This window comes from Rhynchophorus ferrugineus, unplaced genomic scaffold (genome assembly GCF_030347505.1).
Source record: "Rhynchophorus ferrugineus isolate W39M unplaced genomic scaffold, kcgeb_rfMv2 rfM9, whole genome shotgun sequence".
Lineage (NCBI taxonomy): Eukaryota > Metazoa > Arthropoda > Insecta > Coleoptera > Curculionidae > Rhynchophorus > Rhynchophorus ferrugineus.
The window spans coordinates 32,389,592-32,409,524 of NW_027472588.1; the positions used below are offsets into that span (position 1 = coordinate 32,389,592).

Consider the following 19,933-nt stretch of genomic DNA (forward strand, 5'->3'; position numbering starts at 1 on the left):
CTTTTATTTATGTCCGTGTTTGTTAACTTTAGAGACAGGCAAGGAGATTTCTGGCTGAAGGGCACGTGAAAAATTATCAACAAGCTGAACTTGCGGTGAGCCTAATGTCTTTAAAATTCACCGCCGAAGAAGCTTTAGAGGCTGTGCGTGACTGCAATAGTCTGGATTCTGCCATAAGTTTCCTGCAGCAAGACTGTGAGCTATGTGCTAGTAAATACCCAATGAATAAAGTAATTGAGAGCTATATATGTTAGACTAGAACTCATGCTTTTGCTTGTAGATTGTCTCTATGCTAAAGTGTACTCATCGTTGTTGTGAAGAGTGTGCGAAAAACTATTTCACTATTCAAATTACTGATAGGAGTATCATGGATTGCAATTGTCCATTTTGCAAAGCACCAGATCTTAGGTATATATCTTTAAGCTTTTTGTTTATACCGCAATGCTCTGTACATATATTTATTCCACTATCCATTCTATTGGGTATAAACCATAGTACCTTGCAATCTCATTAATTTATATCTATATATCCTATATAGCATGGAAATTTTCAGCCATAATGGTAGTTCTTCAGAAGATGAGATATCAGATTACTTCGCGCATTTAGACATTTTATTGAAAGGCATTTTAGATGCCCCAGTACATGAGTTGTTTCAACAGAAACTTAGAGATCGAACCTTGATGCAAGATCCTAATTTTAAATGGTGCGCTCAAGTAAGACTGACAATGCCCATTTGTGGACTTTTAATACAAACCTGTATACATTTATAGTGTTCATCCGGATTTATCGCCCACCCCAAACAGAAAAGATTATTGTGTCCTGATTGCAAGTCTGTAACTTGTGCAGGGTGTAGGAGGCCAGTGAGTACATTAACTTTTTGTTCTTATAAACATTTATCAGTAACAGAAAATCTTTTTTCCCCTTGTTTCTTAATATAACATGATTTTAATAATTTCATTAAATTCTAGTGGGAGAAACAACATGAAGGTATATCTTGTGAAAAATTCGCGGAATGGAAAGACGCTAATGATCCGGAAAATCAAGCATCTGCGGTTGCGAAACATTTAGCAGAAAACGGTATTGATTGTCCAAAATGCAAGTTTAGGTAACTATTATATATTAAAATATACATTATAAACTTTCCCCATCTATTACCACAGATATTCTCTTGCCAAGGGTGGTTGCATGCATTTTACTTGCATTCAGTGCAAACATGAATTTTGCTATGGGTGCGGTAAACCATTTATGATGGGTGCCAAATGTGGTATGAGTCAGTATTGTGCTAAATTAGGATTACACGCTCATCATCCAAGGAATTGTCTATTTTATCTTAGAGATAAGGAACCCCATGAATTGCAGAAACTTCTAAAGGTTCGTCGTATTTCCCTAAAGAGTTTGAAACGTAATCGTACTTATCTCAATATTTTAGGATAACAAAATTAAATTTGATACAGAAATAATTCCTCAAGAAGAAAACGCTAGCGCGGTAATGAAATGTGTAGTACCCCTACAAAGAGAAACTCCTACAGGATTAATTGATACAGTGTGTAATAATGAAGTTGTTACTGGACAAGCTGGCCTTTGCAGGTATACACTCATCACATTTTCCATACTACCAAAATTATTTCAAACATAAGATGAAAATATTAAATTTTCTATATCATCGGTTCACAAACACTATCACCAGTAATATACAAATTATGTACATTTTTACAGAATGCATTATATAGAATATTTAAGTTTACTAATCAGAAGAAACAATATTGAAACGTTAGAAATATTACAAGAGGATGATTTAGAAACTATTGTTAGGAGAGCAGCTAAACGGTTGCCTCCTAATGCCTATGGCACTCCCAAGGGAATGTATCATTTTAGACTTAAGCAGGTAGTTTGAAGTGGCGTGGTTTGAAAATAAGTTGTAAAGGAGATGATCATTATCCATAGTGTACAACCACACGTGTATTATTTAAAATAACGGTATTGCTCCAGCGTTTGTTCCTTTTAAACCACACCACCAATCCCGTTCAGCTATAACTAACAGTTTCCTTTGTTTGTTTTGTGTGTGATAGGCAGCACTACGTAGAATACTTAGTGGGTCTCATCGGGAAGCACAAACTTGATCCTATTTCGATTTTGGACTTGGTCGAAGTTAGTCAGGAATTGAGAAGAAGAGGTAAAGCTCTACCAGAAAGAGGTCCGTGGTGTGACGACAAACAATACCGAGAAATGTGCGCAAAGGTAGGTTTTTAGAAGAAAATATGTGTGAATTAATTAAGGTTAAAAAGCCCACTAAGTATTTTTTCCTGTAGTGTTGTTTGCTTTCATTTCTAACAGTCATAGTATAAAACAAAATAAACATGATATTTAATTAGACATATTTTTAGATTGTTATGGAACAAGTACCACTGGATTGAACCTGTAGACTGAGTTTATATGTATTCCATTAATAAGAAATATCTCTGGAAAATTATGGAGAGTTAAGTGACCAAGCTTTTACCCCAGATGATGTTGAAGGTGGCTGATGGAGTTAATAGTATTTTATTTTTGATTGACTTATATTTTACAATCTCCTTATAATCTTTGTTATCAATTATTCTAAAGCTAATGAGAATAAAACATTATTTTACCTGACATTCACTAATATTTTATTTCCGATATTTGGATTATAATAAAATTACTTGTATTTTCGAAAAGTATATTCATTCTTCTGTTTAACCAACTTTTATTTAATATCACCTCATGAATTTAGACCATTATATTTTTTATTTACCTTAGAGATTAATACAATTAAATATAACGAGAGCTTAACAGTGTCTTATGTACAAAGAAATTAGAATAAAAAAAAACAACAAAAAACATTCATTAGAAAAAAAAAATGTTTTAACAAACTGGCAATATAGATGCAGTAATATTTATATTTCTATGTTATCTAAAAAACTTTGTAGTTTAGATTTTTTATTATTTTTATTTCCTGCATTTTGCAGCATTTTATTCATATTCTCCATTTTCTTTTTGTCTTGCTTCTTTTGTTTCTTAGTAATATTAATTATCTTTGGTACATCTTTAACTGCATTGGCAGTTTTAGATAATTGAAATTTAGCTTTCTTGATGTTTTTGTTGTAAGATTTGGATTGATGGTTAGTATTTAAGAAATTCCTATCAGCTACACTAGCAGTTGTTACAGTTTCTGAGTCATTTTCATTCTCTTTTTCAATTTTTGTACTCATATTTCCCTTTTTAATGCTGACAATGAATGGTGTATTTACCTCAGTTCCGCTTACACTTTCGGACTTAATTTTATTTGTATGCTGTACCTTTTTACATTTTACTGTCTTACTTTTATTATTTTTTTGTTTCCTTATACTTTTGGTTGGTATATTTATTTTTGATTGTTTATCTACAGCATTAAGCCATGAACTGAAATATTGTTTTGGGACCTTAACCTCTGGTTTCTCAGTAACATGTTTTACTTTTGATATTATTGTTTCTGATTTCTTCCCACAAAATCTACAAAATTTAACCTAAAACTAACACATTTTAGATTCATTATATATTATAGAGCTAGGTTTTAATTACCAGTTTCTGTTTATTTTTCATATCAAGGAGCTTTTTCTTAGATAATTTTCTATAATATTGTCTTTGACATGATGTTAGTAGTTTTTTATCTTTTACCTTAGCTAAAATTTTCTGTGCAAAACGTGTTGTCTTTACAGGATGAATTTCAACTTTAGCAGTGTCACTCATTTCCAAAAAGCATCTTTCACATCTACTTACACGCTTTGCATTTTGCATAACAACATGGTTTCGAAGCTCCATTAAACGGCATTTTGTTCTAAAAAATAACATTCAAAATATTTTGTATAATGAAATTACAGTATCACAAACCTATATAAGGATTTTAAAGTGGTCACATTTAGTTGGGTACTATTGGTTAATTGATGTAAATATAATATAGAATTTTTAAATATAGCATCATCTTGATTCTGTACAGATTCTATGTTTTCGGGTTTATTTTCATTCATGTTAATAATCCTAATGATTGACTACAGAACCTTCTCAAAATATAAATTTTTTAAAAGATTTGTGGTTAGTTTCACAAAATTGAGTAAAATTTTTGTAATATTTTTCAACTTTTTGGACAGTATAACTACAGAATTATTGGACTACAGATTAAATTTATCCCTTCTACAAAATGAAATAGTATACTATATTTAAGAAGAATATTATTTAATTTATATTATTTCAAAAACGTATAAGCATTCAAATTAGATAAAAAATAATTAAATTCAGTAATAGGTTGTTATGTCGTTATATCAGATAAATTTGTTAGGTTATGATTAATAGGTTATAATTTCATCGATCGAAAATGTTTATTCTGACGTAGAATCACGCGATTATTTCCACCAATAAGGATGCGCTTCATCGGTTATATTCATCTAGAAAAAGATAGTTAAAGTCGCTTATGAAAATCCTCTCCGAAGATTCAAAACACAATGCTGTCACTCTATTGGTTTGGGTAAAAGAAGGAAGTCTGAATTATGAACGACCGTAGATAATTTTTATAAAGAAATTGACAGTGAAAAAATTTTCAAGGAATAGTTTTGTGTATTTTCTGTATCATAATTTAATTTTGAACTTTTGATATAAATTGAATTTTATCGAGAGTGAATTGTTTACATAAGTGACGAAATAAGTAATAGATACTTTTTGAAGTATCTTAAAAAAGTAATTAAAGTTTTTACATTTGGGTAAGTTAAAATATTATTTTTCATAAATATGGTCCAAAATAGATTGTAATATCAGTATTCATAGTTATTCATAAGAAACAGCAGTAGCCCAAAACACATATTTGCTAAATTATTATATTTGAAAGCTTTTATAACATTTAATAGATGTTAGGTTATGTTACGTCTTAAGGTTTTGTGAGGCAGTGATTTGTTTCTATTTGTTTACATTATAATCATCTATTGAAATTAGTACTGTTACATCATATTTTTTAATGTTTAGTATGGGTTTTAAGCCTTCTGACAAACTAATTAAATATAATGGAGGAAAAGATGTATTTATTTTTGTTTTAAATCAGTTTTAGAAACTATTACAAATTGTCGCGACGCGACGTTCTAATGTTCCTTATTTGTTATAAACGCTGTATGTTGGTTAATTTTTTGTGCCAAATAAATTGTGCCACATTCTCTCAAGTGCGTTCTGCACATACTATTTTTAATACCGGCTGCATTCCGTTTTCTTTTGAAATATTAATGATCGGAAAAGGTGATACGACGCTGTAAATAGAAAAATATAGTAATTTTTATGTGATATATTAAAGCTTAATTTATCAACCCATCGTAAAGTCTTGAGGATTTCAAAGGTCATTCCCAGAGACCAACAAACTGTCACAATGTACAAAAAATATATAAATAATGTAAGACATTTGTTTTTACGACCTTTTTTTATTAGGGGGAATGTAACACGTCAAAATATAATGAATTTATTTCTCGAGAATCAACCATACATTACTAAATTTTCTTCCAGTTGGTGTGTAATAAGTTTTGTTATCTAGTTGTATTTTTATATACATGTGTTGCATTGCATAATAACAAACTTTGTAAGTTAAAACTAATCATTTTATCTGATTTATGATATTTTATTTATATTGGCAAATGTATATTAGATTGTATATTATTGGTTTTTAAATGTGAGTCTCTATGAATTAATATTATAATACCTTTATCGCATTCACCATTTTATTATTATCACACTTGCTACTTGTTGACCCTTAACTACATTAGGCTTTGTGATTCACTCAACAACATTCGATATGATTAACGTGGTTTTGCCAAATGATTTAACAATAACATGCGTGACAAGTCTTACGTGTATTCCAATATATAAAAACAATCAGACATATAAACATGGCTAGTTTTAATTAAATTACTAATTGTTTTATTATAGAGTCTATTATGGCATGTGAAACTTTTGGTTATATTATAACAATAGGCGATTTTTTAACGTTTCTCAACTAATTTATAACATATTATGAGGGTACATTGTACTGTTATTTCGAGGGTTACATTGAACTGATAATATTTAAGGATGTTTGTCGAATTGCTGATTATCTTGGCTATCGGACTCGACGGTCAATAAATAACAATCAAAGATTAATAGATCCCGAAAAACGATAAATACTCAAGAGTTTATCTAAAAGATAAGATGTTTTTCTACCTTGTGGTACTCCCGTTTGATTGCTGTTTATAGAGAAGCGGTGCTTTTATAAGACCTCGTTTTATCGTTAGTTTTCGGTGTGCCTTGTAAGGTATTGGTGCTTTTTTTTTCGAGAAATTAACTAATTATATAGAAACTGCATTTTGGTGAGTAATAATTAAAATTTAAATAAATGGTTTTATATTATTAATACTGAATTTCTTTGAGGATGATACCTGTAACTTGTTTATTGATAATAATCGGAAAAACTAATTGAAATTGATAATATATCAGATATCAAATCTATAACCTATAAGTTATATAGAAGTTTGATTTTTTTGGACATAAATTGACAAATAATCGTTAGGATACTATATATATATCATAAAATCAATCATATATCAAAAAAATCAAACTTCTATTCTTATATATATATATATATATATATATATATATATATATATATATATATATATATATATATATATATATATTAAATTAAAAAAATTAATGAGTAAAAATATTTTTATTAATATGTGCATTGAAGGCATGTCTAACCTATGAGAATTGCAATTCAAGATACATGTTGTTGAATTGCTTCTATTTTTATTTTTTGTGAATTATGAAAGCTAGGTCATATTCACGAATATTCCAAATACGGTGTAAATAAGTATTGCGTATATATTGTTTTGACATATGCAAAAATTATTAACAAAACAACAATTATCTAGTTAATGTATTTGTTTATTTGTTTTTTTTATGTTGAAAGTTGAATCACTGATCATGTGTTTGCGTTCATTTTATATTAATTTATTTATGTTTTGTTATATAGGTATTTTGATATATACTAGTCATCCACATTTTTTAGACTAATTAAGAAAACATTTTTTATTGTTGTATCCATTGCAATGCATGAGTTAGATGTCTATATAATGTTATACTTATTTATACATTAGGGTTTGGTAATAATATGTATGTAATTACCAATTATCTTCAAATATATTATATATTATTAGGACCATTGATTTCATTTGTTTGAATCTGAATTGATGTAATTTTGTTTTTCGTAAATTTCTTTAAAAAATGTGTAATTTTTTGTGTTAATAGCTCTCACTGTCTTTGTTTCTGTTATAATTAGAATACAATATGGGAAAAACCCAACATGTCTTTTGGGGCTATCAAAAAGCCTTCGTTTATTATCATACAGTGTTCTATTATCATGTGTTTATCAGTTAGACCTTGTAGTGCCAATATAAATAAATAATAATTAGAAGGGAAAATCAAATCTGATGAATTATACTGGGAAATTGAAAATTTCCACAAAAGTTTAATAAAAGGTAAAAAGGTAAAAAAGGTATCTAACGTCATTTTAACTACGAGTGTTAACTAATTCGATTCGATATAAGCATATATTTAATTTATTCACAGTCCTGCTATATATATTTGTATAAGTGACGGTTATAAGTCACCATATAAGTTATTTTGTTTTTTTTTAATGTTATAGTGTGCGTATATTTATAATTTGTACTGCGTATTGAGTTTCTGTTGTTATATGTATGCGTTGTAGCTTATAATTTGCCTTCTTTAATTACCGTACATTTTGATTGCAACTTTTCACTAATCATAGCGCTGTCGTTTTTTTAAAATTCTTCCGACTTATATGTATATCCTTATCTAAATTTAATAATTGTGTCATTATTGATTACAAGGAAACGCTGATAAAATAAATGTCATTCGTGATACTTATTCTTCTGCGTCCGACATGTTTCAATAGAAATTTTAAGTATGTTCTACTAGACTAAGTCGTTTAATGACTCTGAAGGTTAGTTATTTTAGTCTGGATTGTATTTATCTCTAATTTTTTTTAGATAAGAGAAAGCAGACATCTAACCTTTCGACTGACACATTCGGAACTCATGATGGATTGGTGTTCTCGGTATAAAACTGATGTTATATTATTTAGTTATTACCCAGCGACTGAGCACGCTTTTTCTTTGAATTATATGGATTTTCGTTCTTTCTCATCGTAGTTCAAAGTCCCATCGGCTATATGTTATTAGTTAATATAGAATATTAACGAATATTTTTTTGTCTGAGCGTTACTATTAAGTACTGTATAGTTCAAGAGAAATCACGTTTTTATTCACACTTTATATCGCGTATCTTTGATAAGTTCGGTCAAAGTACGGGTATTTAAAATACAAGGTATAGAAGTACGTTTTGATGGACAAACAGAAGTATTAAATAGCATTGGATGTTTTATATGACCATGTTAAAGCGTCAACATCCTTTCTAGGTGTTCTAACCATGTCAACTTTTGTGTCAGCAATACATAGTTTCCAGGAATTTCTATTTTTTTTTAAATTCTGTTGAACAGGTTCGCGCAATTACATTTACACGGGAATACGGCTTCGGAGTTTTAAATGTTATGGAGGTTGATGATTGAAGGATGATTTGAGTTGATATGTTGGAAGTGACTCAATAATTAGTTTCAAACTATCTCAAATGTCATTGATATGGTACAAAATATGACAGGGAAATTAGATTATGTATGAATTCAAGTCAAGAGATGTCAATTACTTCAAAATTAGAAGGATTCTTTTTATTGAGTCGTGACGGAGGACGAAATTTAAAGAGCATAATACCGTGTACTACACCGGGACATACGTTATATTCAACGACCAAATCGAACATTTATAGCAGGAAAGAAACGGCTTACTTTTATTTGGACCTTCATTTCTTAGCAGTGAGCCAAAAATGGTGTGTATTTGATCGAGGATAGGGCCGTAGTTAACAATAGTCAATATTTTAAATAAAGTACATTGTTCTGTTCAAATTTATATGGATAAAACTTAGTTGTACAACCTATACGCTTAGAACAAATTTTAACAGTTCAGCCTAAACATTAATTAATTGTGGAACGACAATTCCAGATTTTTACAGTATCAGTTACAATAAACAGTTGGCTACTATTTCTATATGATGTTATGTTTTCTTATTTTGAAGATCTTGGCTAATTTTACTTGTATGGCATGTTGTTTTACCGACTCGTTTTGTAACGCACTTGTTGGAGCTCTCCTAAAAACCTTGCTATTGCACTGGATAAGATCGGATGTCTTCTGGGATGGTTTATAAGTTGGTTACTCGCCAGTCGGCAAGCTTAATGCCGAAGTGGTTCGTTGCCCAAGGAAAGCAGTATATATGTAATATATATTCGTTTTTTACACTTCCCTCGTGTGATAAGTCAGTGATTTTGGAATACTTTTTTTTCTTTTAAAAAAACGTTTTATTTCTCGACATAATCCCTTTTTAACTCAATAGATTTAGTTCAACGTTTTTCCAATATTTTTCTTTCTGAATAATTGTTTTCTCAGAGCTATCAAAATAGGAAGTTGCTTCAATGATGACCTCTTCATTCGATCCAAATCTCATACCGCCCAGCGGTTTGTTTAAGTTTAGAAGTAGGAAATTTGGATAATATTCTGGATACACACGTGTGTATCTGTGGATAGTTTTGATGAAACAACGCGGTCGACAAATGCGGTCGTTTTACTCTTTTCGATGGGAATAAAATGGTATGCATTCCAAAAATTGTGGCTGACCGACACAGACGGTCTTCTTTGGTATACTTTTACCCAGAGACAGCCACTGCTTTGGTCGTTCTTTGCTTTCTGATGTTTTGTGATGCATGTGTTGTCAACGGTTATGCACCGGTATAAAAACTCGTTCAGATTTCTGCTAAACATTGCTAAGCACTCTTTGGAAGCAGTCAAACGGTTGCATTTATCTTAAAAAATGAGCAATCGCAACACATCGCACGGATAGCTGCTTAATATCCAAATATTACTGTAAAATGTGATGTACCTTCAGTTTAGTTGAGATGATTACAGCTTCAGTCGCCTCACGTACTTTTGTAATTTTGTAACTGTAATTTTCTGATCGTCCAATATTATTCCATTGATTTTATCGACGATTTCTGGCGTAACGACCTCTTTTGGATGATCTGAATGTTTGGCGCAAATTTTTATCAATCCTTTCATTGGTTTTGATGATGATTTTTTGCACAAAATTAATTAACCAGCGCAAGAAATTTTCTATTAAAATTTTTATTCGGGGTTTGTCTGCTGCCGGTGACTATCAAACACAAACTAAATGACACAGCTTGCTCAAAATCGCACAGTAGTCTATTAACACATGTGAGTTGAGGGCAGCAGTGATGCATTTAGAGTTATCGCTCGTGAAATTCATTGACACATCAAATTGTCCTCGTATAAGTCTTATTTTGGGAAATTTTAAATTTTGAGAAAAAATCGATAAACATTGTTTTTACCTGCTATATTTTACTATCTCTGATTATTTAGAGAAAATGACGCAATGGTATTGATTAAAATATACGGTACTTGATGATACAGGAGATGTTTTCGTGTTAAAGATGTATCTCTTTTTTCGAAACACAACAACTTGAACTATTGGGACCGGTTATTGGTATATATTTCTTATCAAAATTAGGTTATCGTTACTATATTTATATAATCAGTAGTCAAAACATGGAGTGAAGCAAGCTTTGTCTGAGGTACAGGATATGGACAAAATGGAGCTCTTCTAAAATTGTCTTGTGTAGCCAGGTACCTACAATAAAAATATATTTTATTTTGGTGAATTTATTTTACAGAAAGATAATGTATGTGGAACGCACTAAGACATGGTGATAAACAAGCTTTACTTAGATTCTGGGGAAGATCAACAAATTGAGCGTTTGAGAATAATTGATGAAGAATAGAGAGAACTGTTGAGTCACCATTTGCTTTTAAAACAGCTGTGATTCTTCGCGGAATAGATTGTCTAAATAGTTTCCAACGGAATGTCTCATTCTTGTGCTAAAACATCCGACATTTGCCTCAATGATCTTGGAAATAAAAACCAACTCGTCACTCTCTCATCTAAAACTCCCCATAAAGGTTCAGTTATGTTGAAGTCTAGCGATTATGCTGACCAGTGAAGATGTTTGATGATATTCTGATGTTCCTCAAACTAAGACCGAATCTTTTTGGTTGTCTGTGTGGGCGTATTACCATGTCGGAATATGGCACTGTTTGCTAACAATAAGCTAATCATAGTAGAGCTTAATCAATGTCGAGATATTCCTTCACAGTAATCCGGTCAGTGATGTGAATGGGAGAACCAGCTGAATACCGTCATATTACCGTCCAAATTATAACGCCACCTCACTTATGTTTGTCGGTAGAAAGCAGTAAGTTTCCTTTGGGGTTCTCCATACATAAACCTGGTTCAAAAAATGAAATGAATAAATGAAAAGGAACCAAAAAATACCACATTCTTCCAATCCAGTCCATCTACCAGGGAATGAATATTTTATCTTTATGAAGCTCCCGCAATGTTGTTTTTGTCGGTTTCGCTCACTATTCCTCTTCACCAATGATGTTTTACTATGTTTTGCATATATTGTTATTACCGTGGATACTATCGCTCGTAAAATATTAAACGAAATGTTCATTTTCAACCACCACCATATAGCATTATATTTATAATATTATATCCTAGAATATAATTGCATGTTCGGTAAAGCAAAGAAATTGTCCCGATGCAAAATTCGTCATGTTGAAGTTTGCAAAAACCCGAGTTCTTGTTAACCCGAGAAGTTGATCTCATCAGGTTCTTTTCCACAATACTACTTTCACGGTCTGCAGCGACCTTAGGGCGTACGGGTGTTATCGATTGATTATCAAGCCGGTCTTGTTGAATTTGGTCACCAAATATTGAAGAGTACACTTTACAGAATCTTCGCGCACTAACAAGCACTTATTTTCATAAAGGTTTATATACATCGACGACAATTTAGTCGTGTAATTTTCCATGGTGGTTTGGCATCAATAGAAAACAGAGAGATAGTAAATACTCAGCAACTAATTGATGTCAGTTTCGTGAATCACTGATATCCTTAAGAACTACATATTTGTTGACTCTATTGAACCAGCGTTCTGAATATTATTTAAGAATTACACCAAGTAATTCAACAATACTTGTTTCGCACTAACCTTTCTTATAATTAAGTTTATCCCGGAAAGCCTCTATTGCTCACCACCGAACCGTGCGTGTTATTTCTTACAGTACGACATTATTAATTGATCGATTCGAACAAATCATGTTTTTTTAAATGTTTGAATCGGTAAAGCATCAAAAAACCCCGAACCTTTGTACGTGGACCATTATCGATATGTAGCGCGGCCAAAGTTCAACTCTCGCTACCACTCGACGTTCAATTATTTTATAAATATCTCGATTGCGATCCTTCAAGTTCTCGTCGGCCTCAGTCTCGATTCATTTCGGAAATTGGTACACGGACACTTGGTTTGAATATTTATGGTGTTGATTAAAAAAAAAGAAGAAAAACCCTTACGGCGTTATTGGTTTTTTTCCATTTCGATACGAGAAATGTCAAGTTTCCATTCGCCCTACTGTGTATTTTAGTCGTCTTTATTTTCCATTTATTTCAAGGATGTTTTTCGAGCTTATCGAAGATAATAAGTTTCAGTACAACTTATTTAATATGCGTACCTTTTAAGAGACTGGATATTGAAGTGATTGAATAACATTGTGTTGTTAGAAGATTAAGTAAACACTTACTTTTTGTTGTCAAGTCAGTGGGTAATTTAAATATTTTAAAGATATAAATGTATGAAATGAATAGTGTATTAATCTTTTCTGGTTTTAAAATCTTTGTTATTCCTACAAAGAGTCAGTATTCACAGCTTCGATTCAATACTATTAAAAGTTAGTGTCTAGCAGAAGACTGATAGATACGTGATAATGAGAGAAATACTTTTTTTTAATATAACACCTTTTATTATTTAGAACAATCTTAATTATGAATTAATTTATTATTACTTTTCTCTTGTAGTAGGATCACAGTTCTGAAGAAAGACCGATGCAGTGCTGTATGCATTTCGTATATAAAGATTAAATTTAATATTTATATACTTTATATAAGTTCATGTGGTTTGGTTCGCTTCAATCTTCTGATTTCCTGCACGTTGTCTAGTAACTGTACTTTTTCCCCGTTGGCATATTTTATTGTTTTACAGCGAAATCTTGGACAACTTCGTAAACCCATTTCATCGTTTAGTTCTTCGTTGGTGACGTCAATCGTTCTTTGGTAGTAGCACCAATCAAGTGGGGAGCTGTTGGTCAGTATGCTCAGATTTTTATCTAGTATGATATGATCGAAGTCCATGCTAAGGTATTTCGCTGTTTCTATTTGAGGAATCATATAATTAGGTTTTTGTCATTTTGCTTAACATGGAGAGGTCTCGAGCTATTTAGCTGTATTATACAATCTCTAGTCTGTTTATGGATCTTGTTGGCTGTCGCTTTTTCTATAGACTCTAGACTGATATGTATCTTTTGTCATAATGACTGAGATAAATACTCACATATTTATATCAAAATCTATCAATTTATGTTAATGTTAATGAATAAATCAATAGTTTAATGTTTCATAAATGTTCTCATATATTTTAAAGTATTTTTTATTTTTCTATTTCCTCTCTGGTTACTTCTAAATCATGTTTGATTTCTTCCGACTTAGACTCTAAATATTAATCACTAGCTTTGTGATTAAGACGTCGCATTTAGATCTATGTTATGAAGGAATTATGATTCCTAAATAATGGAATCCGAAGAAGAGATGCCGAAAAATAACGACATATTTTGGTCGATATATCGATATTTCTTTGGCCGATATTTTTCAATATCGATAGTTTTGTAAGAGAGTATCGGACTTTGAGCTTCAAATTCAAATACTGATGTTAAAAGCCTAGGGTTCTTGAAGGAAAGTACCGAACTTTTGATTAGAGATTTCTTCCCCCGATCATTTAAAGAATTTCGCTCCAACAATTAGGGTTGGAATGAAAAAATATCGACGTTATTAATACTAGTATCGATATTCTCCTCCTCGGTCGACGTCCTTAATGAAGTACCATATACATATACTAAAGTACCATATATATATATATATATATATATATATATATATATATATATATATATATATATATATATATATATATATGTATATATATATATATATACATACATAGTTGATCGAATGAGATTGTAACATTTTGTTATCGATTAATTCTATAGTCGACAATGTTTATATATCGGATTATAAGTAGTACGATAATTATTTTGTGCAAATCAGTAAAAATAGATCTATTGCGATGTATGCTACTTGTACTTGTAAAGAAAATGCGATAAAATTTCAAAAAAAATAGATATTTTATATTTAAATAACTTACTGCCTAAACTTATGTAAACAGCAGTAAAACGACCAGCTACTTTTGCCTTTATTAAAAATAAATGATCTCTTAAATAAAATGATCTTCGGTCTGCAAAATGTCAAGGAACGTTTATAATTGTAGTTGTTAAAGATGACACATTAATTAAAATTCTCTAAATACATGACCCTGGAAAGATATTACGTGATAAAAAATAGAGATTATTTTTCACAGCAAACTATTATGTAAATATTTTTATGGTATGTCTGTATTTTCGAGTTATCACGGTGAAGGAAAAGATCTTACGATTGCCTGCTTGGTGGCCGCATTGGTCAAGGCGACGAATCCGACCACCTGATGTGTGTATAGGCAAACATGTCAGCAACCAGACAGTGTAAGATTGGATATCTTCTGGAATAGTCTCTTAAGTTAGATACTCCCAATACTTAATACCGAAAACCGTGGTTCTGAGACCATGTTATGTACAATTTTAACAAGAACCTATTGATTGGACTAGTATTATTTGATCTGAAACCGATACAGACGTTTTTTTTCCAGTAATTTATTCCGTTTAAACTATAGTAAATTTATGCCTTTCCGTAGACGCTTTTTGGATAGGCGTCTTCATTTCTAATAATATTGTTCATCTTCCAAAAGCAATTTATTCTGGAGCATTTGAATGACAGGCTAAAGGTTGCATAGTGTTCTCACACTAGGTAAAAAACTGGCTTTTAGAAGATAGAAGCAGCTTATTTTGTATTGATAATCCGTAGTTATTAGGTTGTTCTATTTGTCTGTCGTTAGCTACGAAAAACCCGTGTTTAGAGTTTGATATACATTAGAAACACATAAATGAATTGTTTTTTCAGTTTGGAGGTAATTCAGAACTGAAATGCCTAGTGAATGAAATGCTGATAGTTTTTTGGTTAGGCATTGGAGCCTAAGTACCGTCTTTATTTCATTCCTTGGTGTCTTTTTTTAAGTCAAAATCATGGAGGTAGATTCAAGTTGCATTAATAGTAATGAAATCGTGCAAAAAATCGTTTTAATCCACGGATTGGAATGTATTTTGTTCATTATTGAGCAGCAGCAGCTATTATGCAGCATATCATTGTCTTGTGATATCGCTTAGGACTTCTAGTAGCTCTCTCTCGTAATGGAGATAATTAAACGACCTAGTGAATATATTATTATTTAGTTAACATAACAAACATTACTCAATGATTTTGTTCAAGTTTAAACTTTATGTTGAGTCTACTCTGTGATGAAGTTAAAGAATAGAAACCTTGGTGATTGTTTACTAAATTATTTTGTACTATAAGTTTAATATAGTCGACCATAGGATCGACAGGAATATGTTAAGGTTATAATATCCCAGAAAGAGGAGACTTTTTGGGCCTTAAATCTGGAGGAAATACATTTTACTTACCTGGCTGAGGAGTCCCACCTATAAATGACAGGTTACGTTGGACAGCGCTATGATCTCTATTTATTCTGCCTCGCGTTGAAACAAGCTTTCGGTGAATTTCGTCTTTCCAGTGTCATGAATTTAACTGGGATTTTAGGAATAATTATAAAATAAATGATCAGACTCCCTGTGAATTTGGGCATTTCTGACAAATTATAAGCCCTTGCGAATTTGCTGAAAAATGTGTGGTGTGGAATAGTGGTTTCATCTATTTGATTCGTAGAGAACCACGGCTAGCATGAAGATCTTTTATAAAGTATTTAATTGAAGTGGGGGGCCTGTTTGTTCCAATTTCCTTTTTGTATGGCGAGATGTATTTATGAAAAATGAGATACGTAGTCATCCTGGTCTTTTATATATCCTGACAACGTGGTACCAATCTTCGCACATTGCTAACTTTCTTGCTGCCACATTGGTGAATGCCATCTCTTATCGAACACAGAATCTATTGAATAACCTGTTATACCTATATCTGGAAATGCATTTTCTTAATGTGGGTAAGATTCAGTTGCTCACGTGTATGTTTCTAAATTATTTATTTCACTTAAAAAATTCACTCTAAATAATTCTTTGGAATTTATTGTTCGTTAATTATGTTAACTATTATTGTTAACTACTATTATTTGTGAAGTTGACGCCAAGCATTGATGACATTTATTATTCACATAGTAAAAACGCAAGACATATTTAACTATTTGACTGACTTTAAAATAATTGCTACGTGGTATATGAGTGAAGAATAAATAGTTTATGGGACTTAGTTAAATTGATATTAGCCGGAATAATATTCTATTTTCAGACATTTTGTCGGATTTAGATTCAGGCGTATTATATATTATATTAATAATCTCCTGAAATTTCCCCCTAAGCATATAACTAGTAGAAGAATACTTTATGGATGCATCAATGTCATACATCGAGTTTTATTTTATTCGCTTATTTTCGCAAGTAAACTCAAGTATATTTAACGTTAATCTGTTTGTTCGAGATATGAATTTATTTGCTCTATGGATTTCACAGCTTAATATAATTAATCGTATTTTTTCATTATTTATCCTTGTAATCAACTTTTACAGTGGCGGTCCCTAAAACATTTAGTCGGCGACGAGCGTTTAGTGTTTATAATACATTTTCGTTTGATTTTGGCGAATCGACCCCTTATTGATGGTACTCGTCCGAGTCATCCGAAAGCCGCAGGGCTGCTACTGAACTTTTATAGATCTTTATGAATATTTTATACATTTTTTCTGATTTAATCTAATTAGCAGTATGCGACATTGAGGCGAGCCCAACTGTCAAATATATCATAATTTACTAAAGTATCATTCTTCTGTCGTATTTCGTCCAGGATTAAGGAAAATGATTGATTTTATAATTAATCTTTTTTTCTGTATATTATTTTTAAAACGTCTCAAGGTTTATTACACATTTATAATTGCTCTTCGTTAGAAATATCGGAATATGGGCAAATCTGAACATGAAGTTATTTTATATATTTAACATTTTTTGGGAAATTGTTCAGTTCAACAACCACTTTGCTGGACTCTAGACGCCTCTTATCAGTGACGTTTTAGTGTACAATTGGCGGACTTTGAAACCTTAAATTAAACAATGTTCGTATGCTGATTTGGATTTTAAAAAGATAATCCGCTTGTTTGAACTGGTATATGTTATGGAAATTGATTAGATTATCGTCTTAGATTAATGCCTTAGGTAATCGGTTAATATTAATTTATGATGATGTGAATTGTATTTGCGTTATATGAAGTTTTCCACTTTCCGGATATGTGGAAATGGCGAAGGTGACACGCTACTAGCAATTTCTCCTTATCTGTTGATATATACATTTGATATACTGAAACAATGATAAAAATGAGACTAAGTAGTATTATAACATATCGATTAGAAAACTGTAACAATTTGTCTGGTTGTCTGCTACCTTCAAATAGTTATTCCAAGCAAAATTTGCAGTAGAAATTGAAAAGCACCGTTACTTATCAAAATTTAAAGTCCACCTTTGGTGGCGCTACTCCCTGAACGGTGATAAATGTGCCGAGAATCCACTAACTACGAGTGGTTTTCAAAGCATCGATGTTTCTTACTTATGATAGTTTATGGCTAGGAATCTTTGAACACATTAAATCCATTTTTTGTAATATTACAGCTTCAGCTGCTATACTTTGGTTCAAACTCCACTTAACAGGTCAATTCAGGTCATTCGTCATTCGTAACAGTTTAAAGTCGCCGGCCTGGCACATAGATGGCGCTACTAGAATTAAATCCATATGTTTTTTAGTTAGCCCTAACCCTCAAAATATGCATGTATAAATTTGACAGCTGTCGGATCATTAGTTTGTGAATTGTAGCATTTTGAGTGAAGCAACTTTTGTTATTGTGAAAAAAATTGATAAAAAGGAATTTCGCATGATGATAAAATATTGCTTTTTGAAGGGAAAAAATACAGTTGAAGCAAAAACTTGGCTTGATGCCGAATTTCCGGACACTGCCCCAAGAGAATCAACCATCAAGGATTGGTATGTTTAGACATGGTGAAATGAGCACCGAATATGGTGAACGCAGTGAACACCCAAAGAGGTTGTTACCGAGGAAAACATTTAAAAAATTCACAAAGTGATTCTGAACGACCGTAAATTGAAACTGAATGAAATAGCAGACAGTCTAAAGATATGGACTGAACGTGTACATCATATCATTCACGAATATTTAGGTACGAGAAAGCTGTGTGCAAAGTGAGTGCCGCACGAGCTCACTTTTGACCAAAAGCAACGACGAGTTGATGATTCGGAGCAGTGTTTGAAGATGATTAAGCGTAATGTTCTCAGATTTCAAAAAAATGCTCAGTGGGAAGAAATTTTCGTCGAATGAGAAACTCGTCGAAACTGAGACCTATTTTGAAGCAAAGGACAAGTCATACTACCAAAATGGTATCGAACAGTTGGGGCGTCTCTTTAATCAGTGTTTAGTGTTCAGTGAAGGGAATTATGTTGAATAAAAAAATTAATTTTGCCAAAAAAAAGTGTTTTACTATGGTAGGCCGGAGACTTTTCAATTGACCTGTTATATACACCAAAGAAGGCTTCGAGTAACTGGGAAATGGGTGCCAGTACAACCAATATTGAACCAATATTCTTTCCTCACATTCACATCCATGCATCCCAATTAATTTGATTCCAATTAATGGAACAAATTCAAAAGAGAACAGCCTTATAGTCCCTCCCGAAATTCTACCGACTGCGCCAGTTATAAGATGGCAAATGATTTTAAACGGATAAATACTATTAATTTACTTTAAAATACTAAATTTTATTTTATGAAGGAGTGACTTATTTCTTGCTATTAAAATTACAAAGACATTTCATAAATTATTTATAAAGAAATTATAAAGAAATAGAAGAGCATGAGTGGTTTTTTTAATAAGTTTTTTCAATCACATTGAGATTTTGATTAGAGGTAAAAAAATCTAGGGTGAGGTGTAAGTTTGTCAAAAAATCTAAAGTAAATCTGAGCCAACTTTAGGATCTCTTGTTTTTTTTTTGTTAATTATTTGGAGTAAGACATGGACTCCGAAACACAGTCTTCGGCATTATCGGTAAAAATTGGAATAGTATTGATATAATACTGTTCTAGTTTAGAACTGTAGGTGTATATTTTCTTAGAAATAATATTTACATAATACTAAATCAAAACATATTCATAGAAAGTGGTCAAAACTGATTTTATAGTGTTACATTGAAATTTGTATATTCTGAGTCTGTTATATATTGATGTTACTTCGAAACATGATATGATATTATCTATATCGAGGTTAAGATGGTACAATAATTGTGTTACTGTGTTTAACTTTCATTATTATCATTATCATTTGTTAACTTAGAAACAGGAATGACCTGATGTATATGCGATTTACTATTTCATATTAATTGTTGTTCATTGTTTCTAATAAATG

At 31.4% G+C, this 19,933-nt stretch overlaps 3 protein-coding genes across 16 annotated transcripts in view; 2 read left to right on the top strand and 1 right to left on the bottom strand.

The window, feature by feature from the left end:
• Positions 1-2,631, top strand: part of LOC143202757 (E3 ubiquitin-protein ligase lubel) — a 30,306-nt gene extending 27,675 nt beyond the window's left edge. For 3 of the 7 annotated variants that reach the window (XM_076414528.1, XM_076414533.1, XM_076414526.1), the window contains 9 exons: positions 33-230; positions 281-408; positions 539-713; positions 771-860; positions 969-1,105; positions 1,161-1,371; positions 1,430-1,587; positions 2,070-2,238; positions 2,385-2,631. In XM_076414528.1, coding sequence (XP_076270643.1) covers positions 33-230; positions 281-408; positions 539-713; positions 771-860; positions 969-1,105; positions 1,161-1,371; positions 1,430-1,587; positions 2,070-2,238; positions 2,385-2,414 — 1,296 coding nt within the window. In that variant the 3' untranslated portion in view covers positions 2,415-2,631. Of the gene's footprint in view, positions 1-32; positions 231-280; positions 409-538; positions 714-770; positions 861-968; positions 1,106-1,160; positions 1,372-1,429; positions 1,588-1,716; positions 1,886-2,069; positions 2,239-2,384 lie in introns of all 7 variants that reach the window. The other 4 variants (XM_076414532.1, XM_076414530.1, XM_076414527.1 and 1 more) reach the window with 3 other exon arrangements.
• A 47-nt stretch (positions 2,632-2,678) lies between these two features.
• On the bottom strand, positions 2,679-4,132 carry LOC143202765 (uncharacterized). Its single transcript, XM_076414549.1, has 3 exons — positions 3,886-4,132; positions 3,577-3,832; positions 2,679-3,521 (listed from the first exon to the last, which is right to left on the bottom strand). The coding sequence occupies exons 1-3, from the start codon at positions 4,020-4,022 to the stop codon at positions 2,913-2,915; spliced, it is 1,002 nt and encodes a 333-aa protein (XP_076270664.1). The 5' UTR covers positions 4,023-4,132; the 3' UTR covers positions 2,679-2,912.
• A 156-nt stretch (positions 4,133-4,288) lies between these two features.
• Positions 4,289-19,933, top strand: part of Acsl (Acyl-CoA synthetase long-chain) — a 58,533-nt gene continuing 42,888 nt past the window's right edge. For 2 of the 8 annotated variants that reach the window (XM_076414534.1, XM_076414539.1), the window contains exon 1: positions 4,289-4,748. The gene's annotated coding sequence lies outside the window, so the exon portion shown is untranslated. Of the gene's footprint in view, positions 4,749-6,226; positions 6,369-19,933 lie in introns of those variants that run through there. The other 6 variants (XM_076414536.1, XM_076414542.1, XM_076414535.1 and 3 more) reach the window with 4 other exon arrangements.